We start from the raw sequence: 25661 nt of genomic DNA on the forward strand, positions 1-25661 counted from the left end.
CTGTAGACACAGCATTGTGGGAATATAACTGAATAAAACCACACAAAGGGTCCTTTACCTCTTCCTGTTCTACCAACCAAAGGGGCGTTGGGGTAGCCTTGTGGTTAAAACAGTTGCTCATCACACCACAGACCCGGGTTCAATTCCAACATGGGTACAATGTGTGAAGCCCATTTCTGGTGTACCCTGCCATAATATTGCTAAAATTAGCTTAAAAATAAACTCACTGACTTCATCTTAATTCACACTAACCGAATTACAAAATGACTAATTCATGCACCTTATAGAGCCAAGAAAGAAGTAATCTGAAGACAGGAAAATATCACAAATAATTTCACACATGCATTATCTATCACTGTGATAAAAGAAGGATGTTTTCCCATTGATAACAGCACAGTACACTTATCTCAGGGTCAATGTGCAGCGCTGTGCAGGGTATGCGATATCAGCATGAAATATTGACTTCATGCATCTAGAATTGGATCAAGCTATCGTGGGCAGCATTCTAAATGGGCTCAAGCTAACAGTAAGTTTACCAGCACCTGTTGTCATCCTCCCACTCCACTATGTAATTACAAGATTACCCACTTTGCCTCTTGTAACATCAGCAACTACTGATCTTCTCTACGGCTAGGATGATGTACAAGAGCATCACAGCAATGCTAATGATTCTGTCTAAATCTCTTAATCCAGTGTATTGAGGACAAGAAAATAGCTTTATATATAACACTCTTTTATTCCGCTGTGATGAGATAAGAACAAGTCCCTTCTACTCTAATAAGAAAATTCTTCATCAGGCATATGCTCATCTTACTGAGTGAGGCTTCAGAAAGAGGCTCCTGAAAGAGGCTCCTGAGAGAGGCTCCTGAAAGAGGCTCCAGAAAGAGGCTCCTGAGTGAGGCTCCTGAAAGAGGCTACTAAAAGAGGCTCTCTCCCGAGAGGCTCCTGAGTGAGTTGGTGTCGAAAGCTGCTTTAAACATTACTTATATCATGGCACATAAGCTTCCTGATGGGACAAAGCCTGAAGTCTTACAACTTCAGTGAAACCTGCAAGGATGTTTGTTTGTTTTTTGTTGTTTTACGCCACACTCAGCAATAGTCCAACTATACAGCAGCTGTCTGTAAATAATGGAGTATGGACCAGACAATCCAGTGATCAACAGCATCAGCATCGATCTAGGCAACTGGGATATGATGACATGTGTCAACCAAGTCAGCGACCCTGACCACCTGATCCCGTAAGTCACCTCTTATGACAAGCATGGGTTACTTATCCAGATCTCCATGGTCATTAGCATGTGTCTGCTGCCAGCAAACCCAGAAACATAATCATCGGAGAGAATTGGGATTTGAACCCATGTCCATAAGTTCTTTGTGTACTTAGGCAACTCAAATCCGTTCAGAAAATTGTTGAATTTAGATGACCATCCAAATCCATCAGGTTGGCAATGAGAGTTTATTTATGTGTTTTAATCAAACTGACTTACAATGGTAATGTCCAGTTTTCATCCGCCGGAGATAGTATGGATGATTATGTACAACACACAATGATTAGCTTATTGGAATCGAAAACGTTTCACTTTGACACTCAAGTGTTACTTGTTGAGGCTTAATGTTATTACCATGTTCAACGTGCTTTGTGCCGTGAGCATTAAATAATTGAATTTTGGGGACTTAATCAAATTCAAAACACTAAAAGACAAGCTGTGACAAAAATATGTCATTTGCCAGCTCTTATTTTTAACTACATAGACGGTCACCATGACTTCCAGTCACGTGTCACCATGACAACCATGCATGAGGTCGGAAGGTTTTTCATTTCCTGTAAGATGATGAAGTATGAAACTATTATTGTCAATGTATTAAGTGAGCAGAGTTTGATGGCTTAGTGGACAGCATTTATGTGTATAACATCCTTATAATGTGTGATCAAGATTACTGTTGAAATGCAGTAACATGGCTTCACCAGAGGTCACAAGTGAAGGTTGTTACACATCCGAATATTGTCCTTTTTGAGCTGCCATATTTGAGCTGCAATTCCCTTCTCAGATACTTCCACTGTAAGTATTGGATGGTTGGGCGCCTTGTTTACCCAGTATACCCAGGATGAATAATACTCAGGTTTTAATCATACATGACAATATCACCATGAACACTGGAGTGAGTGAGTGAGTGAGTGTGGTTTTATGCCGCTTTTAGCAATATTCCAGTAATATCATGGCGGGGACACCAGAAATGGGCTTCACACATTGTAGTGGGAAATCGAACCCGGGTGTTCAGCGTGATGAGCCAACGCTTTAACTACCGGTACTAGGACACTCCACCTCTCCTCTGTCCCACAGGGGTGAGGAAGATAACATCTAAAGTCACACTGGCAATATTTCAGCCATATCGTGATGATGTCCCCAGCAGCATCATTAAGTGGAACTGTTTGTACTGAACACCAACTTGAAAGTAGCACGGTATACAGATTAAAAACAAAATTATTCTGTATGTGTATAGATAAAAACACCCAATGTAGACTGGCATTTCATCAATTTTAATGTTAAATATGAACTAGACTGATCCATTACACGATTTTCTGCCTCCTCAATTTCCATCATAACTACAGTTCCCTTAATAAACATATAAACATTTCTGCATCAATTAATAATTAATTTGGCTGCAAAATTCATACATTTGCACTGATAAAGCATTAACATTAAAAATGTACTTAATATTTTGACATACGATGACATCACTACTGGTCGGGATCTACTTATACCGGTTGAACACACTAACTGCTTCCCTAACGACAACATGGAAATATAACTAAATTTATGATGTCAGATAGATTGTAATCAGAGAATTAAACTTTTCTGAGAGAGGTATTTTTGAAATAAATAGATTATTTAAACTTACTATTCAACTGAAAAGAGAACAGAGTTACTGAGAATTTTAATGCTTGACTTTAAACTACTGCTCTGCATTCAGACTTTTCTTGAGGCTAATAGTGAAATTATGATCCATTTTAAATAAAAGTATATTAACCACATAATGAGAAAATGTTTATCTTTGAAGCATCATAAACATTTATATTTCCTGATGACCCCATACAGTGCTAAGACTTCCCAGAATGACAATAATGCAGAAAATAAACCTATATCTATCATCATGAAATGTAAACTATACAAGGCATGCCAGATTGATAGTATGGACACAGCATAAATGTGCATTCTTGAATTTATGCCTCTGACACTGATAAAACATTTGATTTAAAATCATTAAGTTTCACCATCTCAGTCCAACTTCTGAGTGACCTTTTGATTCCGACATCATGGAGCGACTTTTGAAACTCCCTAGCATAATTACACCTACTACACAGATGAAACAAAACCTCCACTCTCCTTAGCAGGTGGTCAGATTAGGATGGTTTCTCAACATGAAAAGGTGTTAATTTGAAGCTGTAAATCAAGGGTCCCAGACATTGTTGAACAGAAGCAGACGGATGGCAATTTTTCAAAGTCATTCAAACTGACGTATCTTCCTCTGGTATGATTGGTGCTTTAAAGGGTGTAATTTGTTATGAAATTACCCCCCCACCCCACCCTTGTTGCCAAGTGCCTGTACCTCATTACATGTGCTGCTTCCATTAGTTCTCCGTCTGTCATTAAATCACTGACAGCTGTTTCAGACTAATATTATACCACCTGATGGGGTGTGGTAACATTACTGAGCCTATAATGTTGATTGAAAATTTGGAAGAATGTTTATTGATAAAGCATGGAAATAAAAGAAAATATAAATCTCACTAAAACTAAATGTCACTTTCAATTTTTGAGGTTTAAAAATTAACTGTTTAAGAACCGAAAAAGTGAGTTAGATTTCATGCCTCAATGATCCAGCAATATCACAGCGGAGGACACCAGAAATGGGCTTCACACAGTGTACCCATGTGGGGATTGAACCCATGTCTTCGGCGTGATGAGTAAACACTTTAACCACTAGGCTACCCCACTGCCCAATGAATCGGAATATAGACTGTTTGTATGTAACGGTATGTTAGGAGTAGGATGTTCCATCACCACCAAAATACAGTGTTATATGGGTATGATCAATTGCTTCACATTATATCATGTCGTAATAGGGTGGACTCTATCAGATTACTCATACGAATACTGGGCAAAAGCCAAGAGATATACAGTAATGATATATGATATATGTACAATCAATTCGCCACTGTGATTTGTATCAGTTAGCTATTGATTTTGTGGCACTTATGTCATACAAAGTTTAGAAGAAAACATATCATTTATCAATTTTAGATGAATTGATACTAGTGTTAGACTGTATATTTCAATCTTCACCACAGCCGGCCTGCAAAAATCCATCTGAATACTCGTACAACACATTTATGAACAAATAGCAACCAAATTCACAAACCCCTTGAGTGCAGAAGAGCCATGGAAGTGTCAAGTCTGCGAGGTCTTATCTGCACAAATGTGTTGGAAGGTCACATTTTTGTACAGAAATATACTTTCAGCAGAAGAGACAGAGTGACCTACAGACTGACCTAACTGCAACACATCTGACCTACTGCAAGACACAGAACTTGCTGCCAAAGTGCAACTAATATAGCACAACAGGTCTCACCTACAGCAACACATCTGACCTACTGCAAGACACAGTACTTGCTGCCAAAGTGCAACTAATATAGCACAACAGGTCTCACCTACAGCAACAAATCTGACCTACTGCAAGACACAGAACTTGCTGTCAAAGTGCAACTAATATAGCACAACGGGTCTCACCTACAGCAACACATCTGACCTACTGCAAGACACAGTACTTGCTGCCAAAGTGCAACTAATATAGCACAACGGGTCTCACCTACAGCAACAAATCTGACCTACTGCAAGACACAGTACTTGCTGCCAAAGTGCAACTAATATAGCACAACAGGTCTCACCTACAGCAACAAATCTGACCTACTGCAAGACACAGTACTTGCTGCCAAAGTGCAACTAATATAGCACAACAGGTCTCACTTACAGCAACACATCTGACCTACTGCAAGACACAGAACTTGCTGCCAAAGTGCAACTAATATAGCACAACAGGTCTCACCTACAGCAACACATCAGAACAAATCTAACACATTGCAACACTGCAATTGATTTACTGCTACACCCTGACTTAGTGCAACCAAACTGACATATTGCAACCGTGCAACTAATATACTACCACACACACTGAAATATTGCAACCGATCTCATACATTGCAACACTGCAACTGATCTACTGTCACACACACTGACATATTGCAACCAATCTGACATATAGCAACACTACAACTGATCTACTGCCACACACTGAGTTATCGCATTACACTACAGTTGATCTGCTACAGACTTAGTGCAACTTATCTCACATACTGCAACACTGCAACTGATCTACTGCCACACGTTTACCTATTGCCATCAATCTCACCTATTGCAACACTGCAACTGATCTAATGCCACACAGTGACCTATTGCAACCAATCTGACCTATTGCAACCAATCTGATATATTGCAACCAATCTGACATATTGCAACACTGCAACTCATCTACTGTCACACCATGATATTTTGCAATCAATCCAACATATTGCAACACTGCAACTGATCTACTGCCACACACTGACCTATTGCAACCAATCTGATATATTGCAACACTGCAACTGATCTACTGCCACACCGTGACATATTGCAACCAATCTGACATATCACAACACTGCAACTAATATTAAGTACGGCCACACACTGACATATTGCAACCAATTTCACATATTGCAACTAATCTATTGCAACCCAATCCTGACCATTCTGATTTTTCAGTGGATCAAAATTAATAAACATAAACTTACACATAAACATTTTGAGGCTCATAGAATCCTGACAATATCAGGTCTGGGCTACCTGGCCCCTCTGTCCACAAATCCAGCAACAAGGCGAGCGTTATCACAGGTAACGGCTCACCTGACCCACAAAAATTCAAATCAGTCTGAATCTCTACACATTAAACAACTCCAAGTTATCAAAACACACACAGAACAGACACAATCTGTTAACCCCAAAACAAAATTTGGGGCATTTGTCTGCATACAAAAGGACATACCCTACCATCAAATTCTAAATGTAGATTTCAAACAACACCAAGTCATCAGCACACACACTGACCTGAGGCACAATCTGTTTATCCAAAATAAAAATTTGAAGTATCTCTCTTCATATGAAAGGACATTGCTAAATTAGCCTGAATCTCTACATTTAAAACAAATCAAAATCATCTATACACACTACAGTGTATATCTAACAATGTATTTTTAAAATAACAATAGAGTAACACATAAGGGAACAGTTGCTATCATCAACACACTCACAATCTTTAAACTTTAAACAAGCCAAGTTATCAACAGACACTGCACTAAGTCAGCATCTAGTCAGCAGATTCAAGGGGAACCATGGCTAGCCTACCTTTTTCTTCCTCATCCGTTGGAGCTGCCTTTTCAATTTCATTCCCGTTGGGTTGCTGATCGGCAGAACTTACTATGATAGTAGGAGTTTCTGCTGGTGTCTGGTCAGCACCGGTCTTCGGTATGAAGGCGGTTTCCTCATTTACGGCTTCTACTCCGAGAAGTTTCATCTTGGCATGCCTGTCTTCACGTTACGCTTTCAACAATTGAGGAAACCAACTGGAGTCTCCTGCTAGATCAATGACGGTAACTATCAAATTTGTTACACTCCTAAAGGATCCCAATTTGAGTTAGCAATGCAGTGGGTATCGTCAGCACAATAAAATCTTACAAATGATCATTAACATGGCACAAAATACACGTCTGCCTTCACCTGGTTTATCCTATACTGCCAGTGTCACGCTTTCCCCAATTTCACAAATTACACTAATTGAAGTTGTTGATGGCAACACGACAATCCGGATACAAAACACAGCTAAAAAAAATTAATCACTCTAAAAAAAATTAAAAATCACACAAACACCTAATTACCAAGGATACTTTTGTAATCCAAAAATAGCCACCCTCGGAAAACACTGGCTTCAGTTGGAAGCAAATCACTTTGAAATAGCTCACGCTATCCCACAAATACAATCACTCCCAAACAATCAATTTGCTTCTAGAAATTTCCTCACACCGGGAACAAAATTCAGCTGTAATACAACACACTGAAGCTTCAGCAATTCACAGCATGGACTTGAAAATAAAATCTTGACAGTTCTGATGTCGATGGCAGATAATCCAGGATGGCACTCCACCTGTGGGAGAGGAGGGGAGGAACGGCCTCTCAATAATCTCACCAGTCAGCTGACTGAGCCTCTCTCTCTCTCACTACGATATCCTCCCAACTGACTGTGTCCTACTCTTGTGTTGATACAGCGCGGAAGATATCACTATCTCTGTACTGTGGTTGTTGGGAGGCGTACCCCTATCTCTCTCTACCTAATGCACTGATCACTTGGATTGGTTAATATTGGCCAACACGAATTTCAAAACAGCTCTCAGTTGCATGTACATTTCACCTGCTGTCACATTCATTTCGAAATCACGTCAATGTCAAAACAGTACACATACACGGCTCTGACTTGTTTTGTCCGGGTTGGCGATATGTGGTAAGAAAAAGGAATTCTATTGATCAGTAAGAGTACAGTTTTCCTCACAGCGAGTCCTACGCAATCTTCATTCAACACGATAATCACAAGTTGGATCAAGTTTGGCTGACAAGACACTGAACAGTGATATATGGTCACACACTAACTTTTCCCTTCCGGAAAGCTATCGCATAGAATACTTTCAGGTTTACAATGTACAGCACTTCTTCATTCAAGCAGTGACTCCAGCCTGTTATTCCCTGTCAATGATGAGTATTGTGCATGTACAGAAGCAATATAGAACCATAACACACCCCAAGCTGTACGCTCACACAATACCCTCAACAAGACATGAACAGTTCCGCCTGAGTTTCCGTTACCTTATGATTGTAAATTCTCCTTTTTCCACAAACTTCCCAATAAACTCACTCAATATTCACTCACCAGGTGACACACTCACATTTACACTGCAAGTAAATTAAAATTTTCTTTCCTCACTCCAGTGAAATAATCTGTATGTCCAGGTTATGAATTACCATGAACTTCGCTCCATCAAAGGTTGTTGAATAGCTGGTGAATATATTTCCCTGTGTTGTTATTCAGGACAAACCGCCTGTGATCAGTTTCTAATGTGCACGACCTCATTACTAGATATTCATTATCTAGACAACAGGTGTTTATTTCAGTTCAAGCTGGGAAGCATGTTCTTCACGATTTGTTGTCTTTCCCGTATACACATCAACAGCCTTAACATGATAAAAATCCTCTTGTTCTTATCTAATACCTTGCAACATGTATCATCCCCAATGAACATTAAAATATTCCTGATAAAAACTGACGGCTGCAGCTCACTGAAATATCTCAGCATGAATGAACGTCAACATCCCTGGTTGAAATTCATGATTGAAACTCACGTCAGTAATACATTTCACTTCTTACATCAACCGCCAACAAACTTCCCCGTAACCAGCAATATCTGCTGATCAATACCATAGAGAATCAACATTGTGTTCCCTTTAGAAAACAGTCGTGTTCTCTGTCTCTTCCTGAACGTGTTCCTGAATGCGTTCCTTCCTCGTGATCACCTAACTTGGGACTGAGGATAATGACAACTACGCAAACCCTGAAACTGACGCTGACATATACCGATGTTCACCGCAAAAGACATGCTAAACAGCTTCATCAGACTCTGCTGCAAATAACCAATGATAAAAATGACTCACAATTGGGGCATAGGAGAAATTGTGTTCCTGACAGCTGATATAAACGATAGAGACAAAGTAATCAGAAGATTAAACACATCTTCCCCCCTAATCACCACTATCTACAGTTTGGATAAGAACGTGAGATATTCCAAGGTCTGCAGGACCTGGCTGAGTATCCTAAAGCATAACTTCTGCACGTCGTTCACATCAAAACAGGAAAAATCAATTTATTGTACGAAAAATAACATAGGCTGTTCAGCCTAACCCTTCACCGATTCCAGAGAAAAACGACTATGTTTTGGTATTTTAGGTCAACAACCTTTTCTTAACAACAACTGTATAAATTCAACTGTGTCTCACAGTCTGACTTCCATCAGGCAATTATAATGATTAAAGTGAGTGAGTGAGTTTAGTTTTACACTGCTTTTAGCAATATTCCAGCACTATCACGGCAAGGGACACCAGAAATAATGATTAAAGGATTTTACTTACATTTCAAGACTATTTACCTTAACAAAGAAATATACAACTCAAACACAAGTAATGAGAGAGTGAACATTACAAACATCTCACAGGTTAAATATACTACAGGCATATTTTGACACAGGAATGAACAGCAATATTTATTAATACTGGTAATCAGATGCATCTTAAAGAAATCACAGATAAATTCTTAATATTTCATGATAAAGAAGATATTTGATTACTCATCTACAAGGAAAATCGCAACATTCCTTCATCCACCTTGGACGGTCGGTCATACAATGAGTTCCGGACACCACTGATGAGCTCTGTCACAACTTCCATGTTACATGTGCCATTTAGACACAGCAGAATCAACAAATGCTGGATTTCCTTGTAGAATTCAACTTGTTTTGTTCTACAAAGACCATGTGTCAGAACAGTTACTTATCCAATCATCAGTCATCACATAAATACATCCTTTGAAATAATGTTTTGTTTCAAAACTGTAATTTTAAATCTGAAACAAAATTTAAATGTAAGGAAGAAAAGTAACCAACAATCTATCTGATCTAAAGATTTTGGTCTAAAAATTCATGTGGTGCCATGAACTCAAAGTCATGTAGGGTTCTCAGGGCAGGGTAGCTTAGTGGTTAAGACGTTAGCTCGTCCGACCACAGACCCGGATTCTATTCCCCGCATGGGTACAATGTGTGAAGCCCATTTCTGGTGTTCTCCACTGTGATATTGCTGGAATATTGCTAAAAGCGGCATAAAACTAAACCCACTCACTCACAAGCATGGGATGTATATACCTGAGCCCACACAAAGTAAAAATATCAGACAATATCACATGGAACACTGATGAATATTTCCCTATATATATCATCATGAATATCATGATAAAGCCTTTATCTATAATTCCACTGATGTTTCCACTATGTACTGCCATATATAGATTTCACCAAAATTAATAATTCATTACATTTTCATGCAAATGAATAATATTGTGAGACAGGATGCTTTTAATTTTAATATTTATTTTTTCAAACAAAATGCTTACTCGATACATTCCAGAAATGTCTGGCATGACAAACAAGTTGAATTCCAAAGAAAGAAAAGAGCAAGGCCCTTTTCTTTATTTCATGGTACAACTGAAAAAATACCATGACGTGAGAATCACATTTTGTAGCAAGACGACCAAAGATAAAATTCTACAAATTAATTTACTACAGCCTTAAAAATATATTCTGAACAAATAGTCCTTTCCACAAAAAATAGACTTCTAATGATAAAAAGGTATGGTCTATTTCAGAATGTCCTCCTCGTCTGGCAGCCGAAACCAATTCAGCATGATTCCCAACATGCAATAGGAGCTCAAAATAAACTTATACATTTTTCATTGTTGCTTGATCGTGTTCAGCCTTATTCCTGAACTTGGCTCTAATTAAGTTGGTACGCAAAAAGTCATAAACTTGATGCTAAAGAGAAGGAAATGCACACTGATCTGAATCGCAGATTGCATTAATGACAAGGAACTGGACATGCATATTGATAACCACTACATAAATAGCTCCCTGATGGGTTGGGCTGTTTACCTTCAGTACCTGTGCAGGTCGAATATTTGCACTGGAGAACAGTAAATTGGAGGCAAGAATCTAAAAATCTTTCGGACAGAAATCAACCTTTTTTGTTTTGTGTGGGCTCTTAACCTTTGTACCTGTGCAGAACTGATATTTGCATGGAAGGGATAATAAAAAATATGAATGAACTGAAGAATCTTATGGTCAGAAATCAACCATTTTGTACCTGTGGAGAACTGATATTTGCATTGAAGGAACAATAAAACAAGAATCTTACGTTCAGGTATCAAGCTTTTTGATGCATTGAATCTATTTTTCACTGTCATGTTGTTGATTGTATTCAGCTTGCGAATGATGTTGCAATGAATATTCAACATTGGCTTATGAAAGTAAAGAACCCCGGAAACATTGTATAACATGGAGCAGACACATGTGAAAACATAAACATTGTTCAAATTTATTTCCTATGAAAACACTAAAACATCAGTTCCATTTTCTTGTGTTCATAAGTCATCCAGGTCATAATTTGTCAACAAAGTGGTATTTCCAAGTTTCCTTTTATCTTTCCCATTATGTTGGAGAGTGCAAACTGAGTTTCAAACTTTCAGTTGTGTTTTGAGTGAGCATACATAATGTGCTGTGTGCATAGCCAATTCTGATTGGTATTGTTCACATTACCATCTACTAGCATCTTTTAGTATAATGTAGTGAGTGAGTGAGTAGGTGGGTGGGTGAGTAAATGAGTGAGTGGGTGAGTGGAGTGGGTAGGTGAGTGGGTGGGTGAGTGAGTGAGTGAGAGTGAGAGTGGTGGGTGAGTGAGTGAGTGAGTGGTGAATGGGTGAATGGGTGAGTGAGTGAGTGAGTGAGGTGGTGGGTGAGTGAGTGGGTGGGTGGGTGGGTGTGTGAGTGAGAGAGAATGGGTGAGTGAGTGGGTGTGTGAATGGGTGAGTGAGTAGGTGGTGGGTGAGTGAGTGAGTGGGTGAGTGAGTTGGTGAGGGAGGGAGGGAAGGAGGTGAGTGAGTGGATGGGTGAGTGAGTGAGAGTGAGTGAGTGGGTGAGTAAGTGAGTGAGAGAGTGAGTGGGTGAGTGAGTAAGTGAGGGAGGTGAGTGAGTGAGTACAGTGTGTGCCTTTATCTTGTCTAGGGGTTTGTTGGGGACTTATGAAACTGATAGTTTCCTGTGTACTTGTGAGAATTTTCTGGACCCAGAGCTGGTTGGAGATATACTGGAGATCAGCTGTAACGGCTTGTGTCATGTCCACTAACATGTGAGAGATCACACCCTGATGCCATGGTCCTGGCTCAAAGGGAAAAGTTGGGTAGCCTAGTGGTTAAAGCATTTGCTCATCACGCTGAAGACCTGGGTACCATTCCCCTCAATGTGTGAAGCCCATTTCTGGTGACGCCTGCCACGATACAGTTGGAATATTGCTAAAAGTGGAGTAAAACCATACTCACTCACTCACTCAAGGTTTGACTGGTCCAGACTGTACAATGCTGACTGTGATATTGAACATTATTCACTCACTCACTCTGCATATTTTACTGCTCCTTCAGAAACACATGGCTTGGATAATTTGTTTTATAGTTACATGTCACGTGTAATGTCAGGCTCAAACTTCAACAACGCATCTTTTTCTGCATATACTGTCTGAAATAAGATGGCCACAGGTGTTGCAATACAGCAATGTCGACTTTCATCAACAGGGAGTATAAGGTCTTCAAGATTACATGGGAATATTTTCTTCACTAGATAACATTGATTAAACCCTGGAGCAGAAGTCACCCTATTTGCATGTTTAGTTCCAGACTCTAACTGTTTTGAAAGGTCACAGGTGTTTCACTCTGACAGTCCGAGTTTTTATAGTCAGATGGATCTTCTCATGTATATATTGAAACCTGAGAAAATACTACTCCCATGGCCAGTGACTTGATCTGGTAATAGAGTTCATTTCAATCATCCTCTCCCCTACTACACTCCGAGTCTTTATTTAGAATGAGGTGAGTTTTACAACACTTTTAGCAATATTCCACAATTTCACGGCAGGGTCACCAGCAATGGGCTTCACACATTGTACCCATGAGGGGAAATGAACCGGGTCTTTAGTTTCATGAGCAAACGCTTTGACCACAAGGCTACCCCACCACCCCTTATTCTTTAAACCATTTCAGACCTTTTCATGATGCATGTTACCCACAGGCTTGATGCCACACTTGGAAATAATTCACCTATATGGCGTTGGTCTGTAAATAATTGAGTCTGGACCAGACAATCCAATGATTTACATCAAGAGCACAAACCTTCGTAATTTGGATATGATGACATGCATCAACCAGGTCAGCGAGCCTGACAACTCAATCCTGTTAGTTGCCTCTTACGACAAAAGTGGGTTGCTGAAGACCAATTCTAACCTGTATGTTGACAGTACAGACAGTACACAGTGACTCTGCTCTGATAGACCGTCATACCAAAAGACGTTAAAATATGGTACTTGTTGGTCCCTGCCTGGCGCTCGGCATTAATGGGTACAACAAGGCCTGGTCGGCTCGGAGTCAGTATAATGTGTCTGAGTGGGGTATTCACGCTTAACTGTGGCATGGTATCTCAGTGGGCTAGCACTATAAAACCAGCTTCAGTCTGGGCTAGTACAAGCAGCTGCACATACACATGCATGCACGTCGTCATATGAGTGAAATATTCTCAAGCACGACATAAAACCCAATTTCACCTCACCTCACCTCTGATAGACAGTACTAGATAAACTTCAACCTTTGAACCCATAAAAAGCCAGAAGGACACGTCATGTTCCACAGTGTGACAGCTGTAATATCAAATAGTATGTGTTGACATGTTTTATCAGGGAGGTAACTGATGAAAGTTCAAAACTTCACATCGTTATCAATGGCAATATCGTGATGTCACATTCGGTAGTTGACTGAGTAAAATATATCAACAGGGCTGTGTTCCTCAAAGCGATCGTAACCCTAAGACGATCGTAACTCCCATACTTTAACATAGACTTACGACAGTCGTAGCAGTATGATCTTTTTTAGGTACGAGGCCAAGGTCTGTAAGAAAGATGTCCCCATTACACCCGGGATTGAACCTAGGACTTGTATGATAAGTAAACTTTATGAGCACTGATCTAGCTTGTCATCTTTCAAACCTGTCAGGATGTGTGAGTAAGTCTTCTGCTTTTCCTGGATGAGTCAGCAGAAAGAAGTTTGAGAGTTCTAAATAAAGTGATTGAGCTGTACAAAGCAGGGCAAAGAAGAGCATTCCCACCCATAATCAGGTTTCTATCTTGGCAAACAAACTCTTGGTAGGAATCTTTTCAAACAGGTTAATATTTGCATTACAACTGATATTAGTGGAAATAGTTCAAAATGTTTTTTTTCATTGCACTAAATATTCATTTTGGCAGCAATTATTTCCTTACAGCATAGCTAGCGGGAAACAGAATGACACTGACCATGTAATGAAACACTGTGAGCTGCACATAAATTAATAAAACCTAAATCTATTTTTAGCTAATACCTGAATATTAATGGAAAAAGTTCAAAATGTTTTCTTTCATTGCACTGAATATTTATTTTGGCAGCATATATTTCCTTACAGCATAGCTAGCGGGAAAAGGAATGACACTGACCATGTAATGAAACACTGTGAGCTGCACATAAATTAATCAAACCTGAATCTATTTTTAGCTAATACCTGAATCTATTTTTAGCTAATAAAAGTGTTGGGAATTCCCTTTGCTTAACGTTTATCTTAGCACACTGAAAGATAAGAAATGACACATTTTGGATTCTGGTTCACCATGTGAAAACAATAAACATTAATACAAAATATTATAAATTTCTGATCATGAATCCCAAAGCATGTTGTGTTTGAAGACATCAATTTGGTCATTATATTACACATAATACTGAGGCCACTTTGTTATATTTCTGGATTTATGGATCTCTGTAAGAACAACCAGGCTCAGCTGATGTAACAAAACATAAAACCAAAAAGAAATTTAAGAATATTTTAGGTTCTTCATGTGAGTGAGTGACAATGGTTTTATGCTGCCTTTAGCAATATTCCAGCAACATCACGGCAGGGGACACCAGAAATGGGCTTCACACATTGCACCCATGTGGGGAATTGAATTTAGGTCTTCCACGTGACGAACAAACACTTTAACCACTAGGCTGCCCCACCACCTCAGGTTCTTCTATGAGTGTATTAATAATGCTTGCATCATGAATCTTGCAGAGTTCCTAATTTGTGTACAATACATCATAAACAAGTCTGAATAAAACGACTTCTAAATGTTATCATTCTTCAATTTTCAATTAATTTTATAAGGGATGGAAAACTGCATAAAGCAATTTTTATTAAAAAAAACCCCGATGACTGGTGTGATTTTCATCAGGGCCTGTGCATGTTTGGGCACCGGGCTCAGTGAGACATCTCTAGTTGCTGGAAACATACTGACTTCAGACACTTCATGATTCACCTTGCAACTAAGGATAACACTTCATAACACAGCCCTAAAGATATTGCCTAGTTCCAGTGCACCACCATCTATAAATGACTGAAAGAAATGAAAACGAAAATCCTGTAAAACACTAGAATTAACCTCCCAGACAGAATGCAAGAACAAATATTGATCTAGTGTCCGAGAGGTCTACAATCAAAATACAGTCATCACAACTACAATTCATTATTGAAGAGAAACGACAGATGAAAGAGGCAGATTGGGCGTGAAACTGAGGCAGAAGATGCCGTACTTGAGACAATATTGTCAGAGAATAATCTCCCTTTATGACCTCTACTTGTACTTGAATGTGACCTTGACTCAAACATACAGTACGGTGTTATAAAACACAGAGACATGGATGGATGGATGTGGGAGTGGGTCTGAGTGAGTGAATGAGTTTAATTTCAGTCTCGTGTGGTAGGTCTGAAGGGGTTGAGAGGTTGGAGGGTTGTCAACAGCTTCAGGTTCAGGGTACGTTAAGGAACGTGTTTGATGAAGTCATAATCCGGAATATTGAAAAGCATAATATCTGATCTATAATTAGTTGTGTTTGGACTGACATAGGATGCCATTAGTTCAAACAGACAGTATCTTTACAGCTTTCATATGTAATTGATAACTGTTCAGAAGTCATAAACCCTTGTTCCTTTTTTCATGTTTTCTGCATAATGGTGAACTCTGGAGAAGAACTCTGCCAGAAAATGTTATTTACTTCATTGAGTCATCATTCTGATTGGATTCCATGACATGCAGTGCTCTTGGTGGTACATGCTGGTGTGGCTGATGTTTGTCGACATGGTGCTACACTGATAAGAAGCTTATGTAAGGAGTGCCTTTATCACAAAGGGAAAGACCTAAATTATATTTCTCAGTGTTTCTGCAGTTGGCACCTTCCTACTTGAAGCATGTAATATCTTGTTTCACTTACAAAACAAAAATTCCCAAACAAATTCATTCCTCATGTGATGAAACTGACTATTTCTGACAACTTGAGATTAGGGATGGGATTTGAAAAACGACTTTTTTCAAATGCTTAGGAATTTAAGATCTCATAACCACCAAAGAAATAAAAACACAGGAAATTTTGGCTTGCATTGAACCTGTGATCAATATCATGAGTATCAATCTAAGCAAATGGGATATGATGTCATGTGTCAACCAAGTCAGTGAGCCTGACTGCCAAGTCCCGTTAGTCGTTGTTACAACAAAGATAAACACTTCATATGGTAGACAAACAATATTACAAACAAAATATATGAATTCAATTTGATCAATACACTCTTTTTCTTGAAATTGGTTCAATTTTGACATTTCATTCCTGCTTCGTCAGTTTTGAAGGTAACCACCTTTGCCAATAGCAGTATGATTGATCAGATAGCCCAGGAAGATAGGAATCCAGCGAGAGACTGTCAATTCACACCTTGCCAATATTGGCTGGTAAGATAGCTGCCATTACCAATGTCCATCAATATTGACCTTTGCCAAAGACCAACCATAGAGGTGCTATTTTCTCTTATCTGACCACCACTAATAATCACTTGACACATACAATGGACCTCAAACTGGACACTCAGCTCGATTTAATCCTGGGAACAGTTAAGTAAATATGACTTTGTATTTTCTCAACATCTTCAAACGTATATGGTGGAAGTCAAATTTTCATCTCAGCAAGTTAGGGACTGCAAATTTTGAGATACTCCAGCAGTGTTGATGCTTATGAAAGTAATGATGTCATTCATAATTCAAGCGAGTGCATCTCTGACATTTAACACAAGGCAGAAATGGCACTTAGATAGAGCTCATTCAACCTGATCCAATTTATAACGAAAAATTGCTTTTTCAATTTTCTAGTGTAAGAGATAAAAGTGTAACATCCCAATTCTGAAGTGGCTACAAAGGGGTCCGGATATGGGAGATAATGACCAAGTCTTGTGTCAACAGATAATATCAGGGGCGGTCAGTAAAAGACAGTCACTCACATTTATAATGCCTGACCTATAAAACACTCTTCGATAACAGTTCAAAGGTCAATCTTAAAAGCCAAACTCAGTTTTTGCGGAGAAAATGCAGCTTCACTCATTTACTGATTTGTTGTTTAGGATATTGCATTTCATTATCTTCTTTGAAGATACTTGAGTTCCATTCCATTTATATTTACAAAATAATCAGGCTGTTATTCTTCCATTGAAAGCCGTTCTGAAGTTTATAAGTGACAATTAGGCTTTCTGCCTGCCGTGTCCAGATGTCACCTGGTACACTACACTGAGAACGACGGAGGTGAAACAGGGATCAGTCATGCTTCAAGACTATGTCACATAGCGATATATGTATACATGTGTGTTTGACTGCTTGTTACTGAGTTGTCCAGATCAAAGCAGATTCAACAGTGCTAGCCCACATAGATACCGAGCTGCAGTTGGAATATGAATACCCGACTCAGACAAAGATGTTGGTTGGTTGTTTGTTGTTTAACGCAGCACACAGTAATATTTCAGCTATATGGCGGCAGTCTGTAAATAATCTAGTCTGGAAAAGACAATCCAGTGATCCACATCTTGAGCATCAATCTAGAAAGTGAGTATGGGGACATTGATGAAATCAGTTATAGTTTAGCCACATCACATCTGTTTATGACCAGTGTCTTGAGGTGAGGTGAGGTGAGGTGAGGTGAGGTGAGGTGAAATTGGGTTTAACGTCGTGCTTGAGAATATTTTGCTCATATGACGACGTGCATGCATGTGTATGTGTATGTGTGGCTGCTTGTACTAGCCCAGACTTAAGCTGGTTTTATAGTGCTAGCCTACTGAGATACCACATTATACTGACTCCGAGCCGACCAGTCCTTGTTGTACCCATTAATGCAGAGCGCCAGGCAGGGACCAACAAGTACCATATTTTAACGTCTTTTGGTATGACGCGGTCGGGGATCGAACCCGTGACCTTCTGCTTTCCAGGCGGACACTCTAACCACTACACCACGGAGGCGGTCGCCAGTGTATTGAACCTGTATCAGACAAACCATTGGTTGCTTGCAGGAGAGAGAGAGGGACGGTGTGGTAGCCAAGTGGTTAAAGCGTTGGCTGGTCACGCCGAAGACCCGGGGTTCGATTCCCTTCATGGGTACAATGTGTGAAGCCCATTTCTGGTGTCCCCGCCGTGATGTTGCTGGAATATTGCTAAAAGCGGCGTAAAACAAAACTCAGTCAGTCAGTCAGTCAGGAGAGAGAGAAGACAAGAAAGAAAAGAGAGAGAGGAGAAACAGAGAGAGGAGGTTAGTTTTAAGCCACACTCAGCAGTATTCCAGCTATGTTGCGGCGGTCTGTAAATAATCGAGTCAGGACCAGACAATCCAGTAATCAACAGCATGATCATCGATATGCGCAATTGGGAACCGATGACATGTGTCAACCAAGCCAGTGAGCCTGACCACCTGATCCCATTAGTGAAGGTTCATTCTAACCCGGACCTTCACGAGTGTGCTTGCAAGAGAGACGCTCCACATGTATAGTGGACATGAACGCAGCGGTAGATGAAATGTTGCAACAGTTCCTACAAGCTGTGGTATGTGTTCTTGATTTGTTTGTTTGTTGATGGCATTCTGTAAATAACTGAGCAGTGATTGATAGCATGAGCATCAGTCTACACGTTTGGGATCGGAAACATGTGTGAACCAAGTCAGTGAGCCTGACCACCTGTTACAATTAGTCACCTCATAAAACAAGCATGGGTTGCTGAAGACAACGTCAAAACCGATCTTTATGGGTAGGTATCAGTTCTGTTCTTGAATCCCTACTAGAAGATATAAAGGTTGTGAGTGAGTTATTATGGTCTTACACCACTTTTAGAAAAACTAAAGCTATATCATGGCAGGGATGCCAGAAATATCTTCATATGAATTACCAAAGTGGGAATCAAACCCAGGTCTGAGAGGTGAGCAAGCAAACACTTAAACCACAAGGCTTCCCACTGACCAGACACAGGACAAATACATTTCGTAAAACAATATAAAATCTTTGACAAGACACATGAGATGATAACATCTTAAATGAGTTTTCATCTAATCAGTACCCATCTGTGTTAAGAGTTGGAAGATGTCCTTACAATATAGCAACTATCTAGCAATATCCAGCAACTTATATATAACGCTGACAATAGTCCAAGGTTGAGAATGGGTATGAGTGAAAAGAAGAAGAGGAAAATGAGGTGGGTCGGTCTTGGGGGGCTGCAGGTCCCCATGCCAGATCCAGTGACCCCAGCGCGATCAAATCTGTGAAATTCCGTGGTTCCGTGGAAAATTTTCATCCCTGATAGTCAGAAGCGATGATAAATATTGATTTTGATTTTCTCCCAAAACACCTTACTACCAAGCATCAACTCTGTTGTCTCCAAGAAACTATCGCAACCAAAATTGTGTCCCCTGCTTTCATGGCTTTGTAAACTACACAATATATGAAGTCCAAACATTTATACTTCATCCAAATCACTGACAGATGCTTGACTGACTGACTGACTGAGTTTGGTTTTACGCCGCTTTTAGCAATATTCCAGCAACATCACGGCGGGGGACACCAGAAATGGGCTTCACACATTGTGCCCATTTGGGGATTCAAACCCGGGGGTTTTCGGCGTGATGAGCCAACGCTTTAACCATTACGCTACCCCAGCGCGCCCCAACAGATGCTTGAAACAGTTGGTTTAAAAAGAGTTTTCCCAAGTTCTCGTCTCACATTGTCAACAAATTTGTATGAAAAACTTATAACAGATTTATTATGGCCGACCACCAATCACATCAATCATGATTATTTAATCTTTTTAACCTCTAATGTAATTTAGTTGGATATAGGTCACTAACACTATCACAAGATTCTGAATGTAATATAGTTGGATATAGGTCACTAACCCTATCACAAGATATTTTGAGTAAGCTCATCTCTGATGAGGGTTAGAGAGAAATAAAACGATGAAATCAGTTTTGGGTCATTGCTCCACCATTTATCAATTACGTTAGCGACAACAGTTACCCATATCTCAGTGTCTAATGGTATTGAATTAAATGCATAGACACGGAGGGAGAGACTCCACACACTTAGTGAAGTCAGTCTATAATTACCTAACAAGAAATAACATTTGATGGTATTTCAAGAATCTGTAGTGCAATGTCTTGTCATCCTGTAAAAACATACTGATATTTCTGTACCGATTTCTTGATTTTCCCTGACCTTAAACATCTCGGTACAGATTTAATTCAGTTTGGTTGTGAGCTTGGTTGTAATGTCAGAATCATTGAGACATTGAGGGAGTGAGTGAATAAAGTTTGATGCCATGGCAAGCAGTCATACAAGTCATCAAGGACAAACCTGATGGACGATCTTGTCATGGGCTCAAAGGTCTTGGTCTTTTGAATGTGAAGACTTTCCAATCACCCTGATTAATTAGGCATTAAGTGATAACACAATCTGGATTGTATTTTTAAGGCTACTATGGAGTTTTGAGAAATTATGTCTTTTTATATAAATTCTTGAAGGAAACACATGAATTTATCTGTCATTAGAAGCTAAAAGTAGAATACTTATACCTGGAATTATCAAGGTTGCCCATAGTTACAATTTCTTGGATATTAAATGATCATATTCCAAAATGTCTTCCGCATATTTTTCAATATTGTCATACTAAAGAAGAAGGTCCTATCAACAGCTGACAAAACGGGAAAATGTCACAATGCTGTTGTTTGTTTGTTTTTATGGTTAGGCCAGACCAATTTTATTTCTTGTTTTATGGATTTTTGTCCTCAGAAAACTTAAAGGCAGGAGGAAAAAAAAAAAAATAAAAACCACCAGTCAAAGTAATATTCCTTTTAAATACTAAAAGTATTTTATTTTTGGCAATTTATGAAGTGTATATGGGGCAAAAAACAATCAAAATTTGTTGTTGTAATTTTCCATTTTTGGCCAATAAAAACATGAGGATTTTAGTTGTTGAACGGGAAAAAATAACTTTTATTTTTTTCTTATTCTTGAAAAAATATGAACGGTGGATCTGTAAAACAAGAAATAAAATTGGTCTGGCCTTGAGAAAAACAGGTTATGGTAGTAACACACTGGAGCCAACCTTCTGTTTTAACCATGTAACAGAAAATCTATGTTGGTAAGTACAAATGACAACATTATTGTCAAATTATTTACCACCATTTCCTGATCTGATACCATGCCGCTATTTGGGCTGCTTCATTGACAGTGAAAACACTGAAAACAATAGCATGAATCATCCTATCGGAATTTTGCACGTATTACATATTGTTTTGTCAACATTACTGGAAATATATCCTTGTTTCCTTGTCCTCATGAGTAATATCCTATTAGTTTCATTAGTTTCTTATGGGGACTTGTAAATTACCAGAATGACAATGCAAGCTGATGTCTGTTAACTTGCAGGTGGAAGCCATGAGGATTAGTGAGTGAGTGGTGTTTTAGACTAAGTGAGTGAGTTAAATTTTATACCGCTTTTAGCAATATCCAAGCAATATCACAGAGGAGACACAAAAATGGGCTTCACACATTGTACCCATTGGGGAATCGAACCCGGTGGTCTTCTGAGTGACCAGCGAATGTTTTAACCACTAGGCTACCCCATCGCCCGAGGGGTGTTTTAGAAAGGTGTGTGGGAGAAACATCGGAGGTGATGCAGGTCTTAGACATTTACCCCTTTGGTCAAACCCATCACCATGGGAACAGTGTCAACAAACAAATGACAATATTAAGGGCAGCTCTGGAAGCGTGGCCATGGATCCTGGCATGGTTAAGGGACATCACTCTGTGACAGTAAATTGTAAAGTACCACAGTTAGAATGTCCACTGAACATGTTGGCATGTCAACACCAACTTTGGTTTAAAATCAGTTCAGAATCAAACAAAGAATTCTGTCCCCTGTACAATGAGCCTGGAAATACTGACTGACTGACTGAGTTTGGTTTTACGCCGCTTTTAGCAATATTCCAGCAACATCACGGCGGGGGACACCAGAAATGGGCTTCACACATTGTACCCATGTGGGGAATCGAACCCGGGTCTTCGGCGTGACGAGCCGACGCTTTAACCATTAGGCTACCCCACCGCCCCGAGCCTGGAAATAACTATCACCAAGGATTCACTCCCCTATGCTATCACATCACAACTATAAACAATGATCCTGAAAATAACTGTAACACCGAGAATTCTCTCCCCCTATACAATGACATCATAACTACTACAATAAGTCTAAAAATAATTGTAACACACAGAGTTGTAAAACTCAAACGACCTTGACACAGGTTCAGCCTCAGTTTTTGAATTTCTACCCATATGTCCCCAGCGTACAAGTTTGCTCCCAGCGATAAGACCAAAAGAAGAATCGCAGTCACTCTGCACAAAGCCCAAATGTAAACACTCCAGGTGAAGGGGTGACAGATACGATGACAGCCAGCCCTGGATCCTAAGCTACGATAACCTTCTAGGCAAGTTCAAGGCCGCTGAAGATAATCTGCTTTTGTGGTGAGTATAGCTGAAGACTCTAACAGATGTTAATCACCTAACACAACACTTACTGTCCTCTGTCCTGCCCACCAGATCACTGTTCACACTGGAGTGAGTGAGTGAGTGAGTGCGTGCGTGGGCTTGTGGGTGCGTGGATGCATGCATGAGTGAGTGAGTGCATGCATGGGCTTGTGGGTGGATGTGTGCATGCGTGTGTGCGTGAGCTAGGGGGGGAGTGAGTGAGTGAGTGAGTGATTGAGAGTGCATTTATGAAATTTCTGTCATGTCCAGGATCCCAGATCATGACGTCCACAATAGGGTCTGAACTAACGAGGGCCAAATTAATGTGAAACATAATCCAGGTAAATAAGGATTTGGACGCCCAGATATTCGGGTATTACAGGTATGCGAGAAGACACAAATATGCATATCAAATTCAAGGTCTCAGTTGACAAACAGACCAGGTTTCTTTTTCCTAAAATATATAGCTTAATGCAGAACTTGGAAATATTCCAGTGGTCTGTTCACAATCGGGTCGAGACCAGACAATTCAGTAAGTAACATCATCACCATTAATCTATGGAATTCGCATAAAGTGACATGAATTAACCAAGTCAGCTTGTCTGACCATCTGATCCTATCAGTCATCTCTTACTACAAGCATGGTTCATGGAATGTAAGAGCATCGGTCTCTCATAACATAATTTTGAACTAACCATGCCAAATTACAAAATTAATTACAAAAGTACAGATGATTCCTAAATATTTGTAGGATAATCTTTGCTTTGTTGTTTTAAATACAAAGATACATTAAATGCCTAGTATTTAGGCAGTGTTTTTTTGTCTGAAGCAGCATGAAATATAATTTATATATTGTTGGGTTTTCATTTCCCACATTAACAACATTAAGAGCAAAATAAAATACTTTCACATTCGGAGGAAAAGAACTCCCAATTCAAGGAAAAGAATTCAGCACATAAAACACACTGTATAATAAAATGCAATGGTTTTCAAAAGTATAAAGAAAACTTTGCCTATTCTCTTCAATACTAGATCTACTTTTGATACTAAAAATAATTCAACAAATTTTATAACATGGAGCAATCACTTCATTTACCAAATTCTTGACTAACACTTAGTCCCTGACTATATATAATTTTGATAACAAATAAACCCATTTAAACTGAAAAGGACCCCCAGTAAGTTGGGAGATTCAGGGGAATCTAAACCTGGGCAAATCTAGACTTGCTTCATTCAGGGCTTTAGCATTGCAGGGAGGGCTAGGCAGTAGGGAAATAATGTGGTTCAGGGACTGTGAGACAGACTAACCAAATTCGAGAAGTTTTATTTGTTGAAACTGTTTGATAAGTATTACAATTGCTAAGCAATTTTAACAATTGAATGTAACTGAAACTATTTTGTGAACACTTCAACCCTACATGTACGTGGTTGGTATTTTTGGTTTATTTTAATGCCCCATTAACAATATTCATGCAAAATTATGGTGGACAGTAAGATGAGAGTGAGTAAGTGAGTGAATTTAGTTTTACGCCGCACTCAGCAATATTCCAACTATGTGATGGCGGTCTGTAAATAATCGAGTCTGGACCAGACAATCCAGTGATCAACAGCATGAGCATCAATCTGCGCAATTGGGAACCGATGACATGTGTCAACCAAGCCTGTGGGCCTGACCACCCGATCTTGTTAGTCGCCTCTTACGACAAGCATGGGTTACTGAAGGTTCATTCTAACCCTGACATTCACGGGTACAAGATGACACAATCCAGTGATTGAAACAATCAGCAACCATCAATGCTATTGGATCAAGTTGTCAACAAGCACCTGTTGCTAGGAAAAGAACAACCCCCTATCACTATAGGATAATTTTCAATAGTCAAGGCCACAAAAATAATGATAGTCCTGTGCACATTGGTCTTTAACAGGATGTGTGGTTATCCCCAATTGGCTGAAGGTGGCAGATTCCCTGTTGTAGTTCACCCACTCAGCTGTGATGGCTGAGCTGGAGTGACACCAGGAGATAGTAAGTGCTGGATGGAGTTGTGGTAATTGGATTAGGAGTGATCTCTGCCCACTACTAAGTCTACTCAGCCTGAGAGTTATCTCCCTTCTTATCTACGGCATGGCTCCACATTTGGATTGGCAAAGCTGATCACAAATGGTGTGTCAGGACCAATCCTAATCTTGTGAATGTGACCATGGTAACAGAACATGTTTGTATGTGGTGAAAATTATTGTCTGTGCAATCATGAAACTCAACCATTAACTCGTTCTTATGATTTGATGATAATTAAAAGCATGGTTACAGAATGCCTGGTAAACCATGGTTACAGAACATGTTTATATGCCGTCACATTTTGTTATCATTGTCAGTGCAATTACGAAACTCAACCCTTAACTCCTTCTTAGGATTTGATGATAATTAAAAACATTTTTGTCTGAATACTAAATTGTATTCCCTATTCTGTAGCCATACAACAGAGACAGCTGGGATGATGACTTCCAGACAATGGCTGACTGACTGACTGAGGATGGTTTTACGCCGCTTTTAGCAATATTCCAGCAACATCACGGAGGGGAACACCAGAAATGGGCTTCACACCTTGTGCCCATGTGGGGAATCGAATCCGGTTCTTCGGCGCGACGAGCCAACGCTTTAACCATTAGGCTACCCCACCGCTCCCTCAAGACAATGGTGATGCTTTGAGCATGATTTGTAATCTGTGCA

At 39.6% G+C, this 25661-nt stretch overlaps 1 protein-coding gene across 10 annotated transcripts in view; it reads right to left on the minus strand.

Moving 5' to 3' along the window:
- The window catches only part of LOC124272215 (solute carrier family 12 member 4-like), a 180705-nt gene that overhangs the window by 90732 nt on the left and 64312 nt on the right, over nt 1–25661 (minus strand). For 3 of the 10 annotated variants that reach the window (XR_006897286.1, XM_046707387.1, XM_046707371.1), the window contains exons 1-2: nt 7037–8158; nt 6498–6692 (exon numbers count right to left, since the gene is read on the minus strand). The exons of 5 other annotated variants lie outside the window; for them this stretch is intronic. Coding sequence is in view for 4 of the 5 variants with exons in the window: in XM_046707387.1 (XP_046563343.1) it covers nt 6498–6666 (169 nt within the window). In the remaining variant the exon portion in view is untranslated. Of the gene's footprint in view, nt 1–6497; nt 6693–7036; nt 8159–25661 lie in introns of those variants that run through there. 2 more of the 10 variants (XM_046707401.1, XM_046707382.1) reach the window with 1 other exon arrangement.

Source organism: Haliotis rubra, unplaced genomic scaffold, assembly GCF_003918875.1.
Source record: "Haliotis rubra isolate DU_JTF1 unplaced genomic scaffold, ASM391887v1 Scf103, whole genome shotgun sequence".
Classification (NCBI taxonomy): domain Eukaryota; kingdom Metazoa; phylum Mollusca; class Gastropoda; order Lepetellida; family Haliotidae; genus Haliotis; species Haliotis rubra.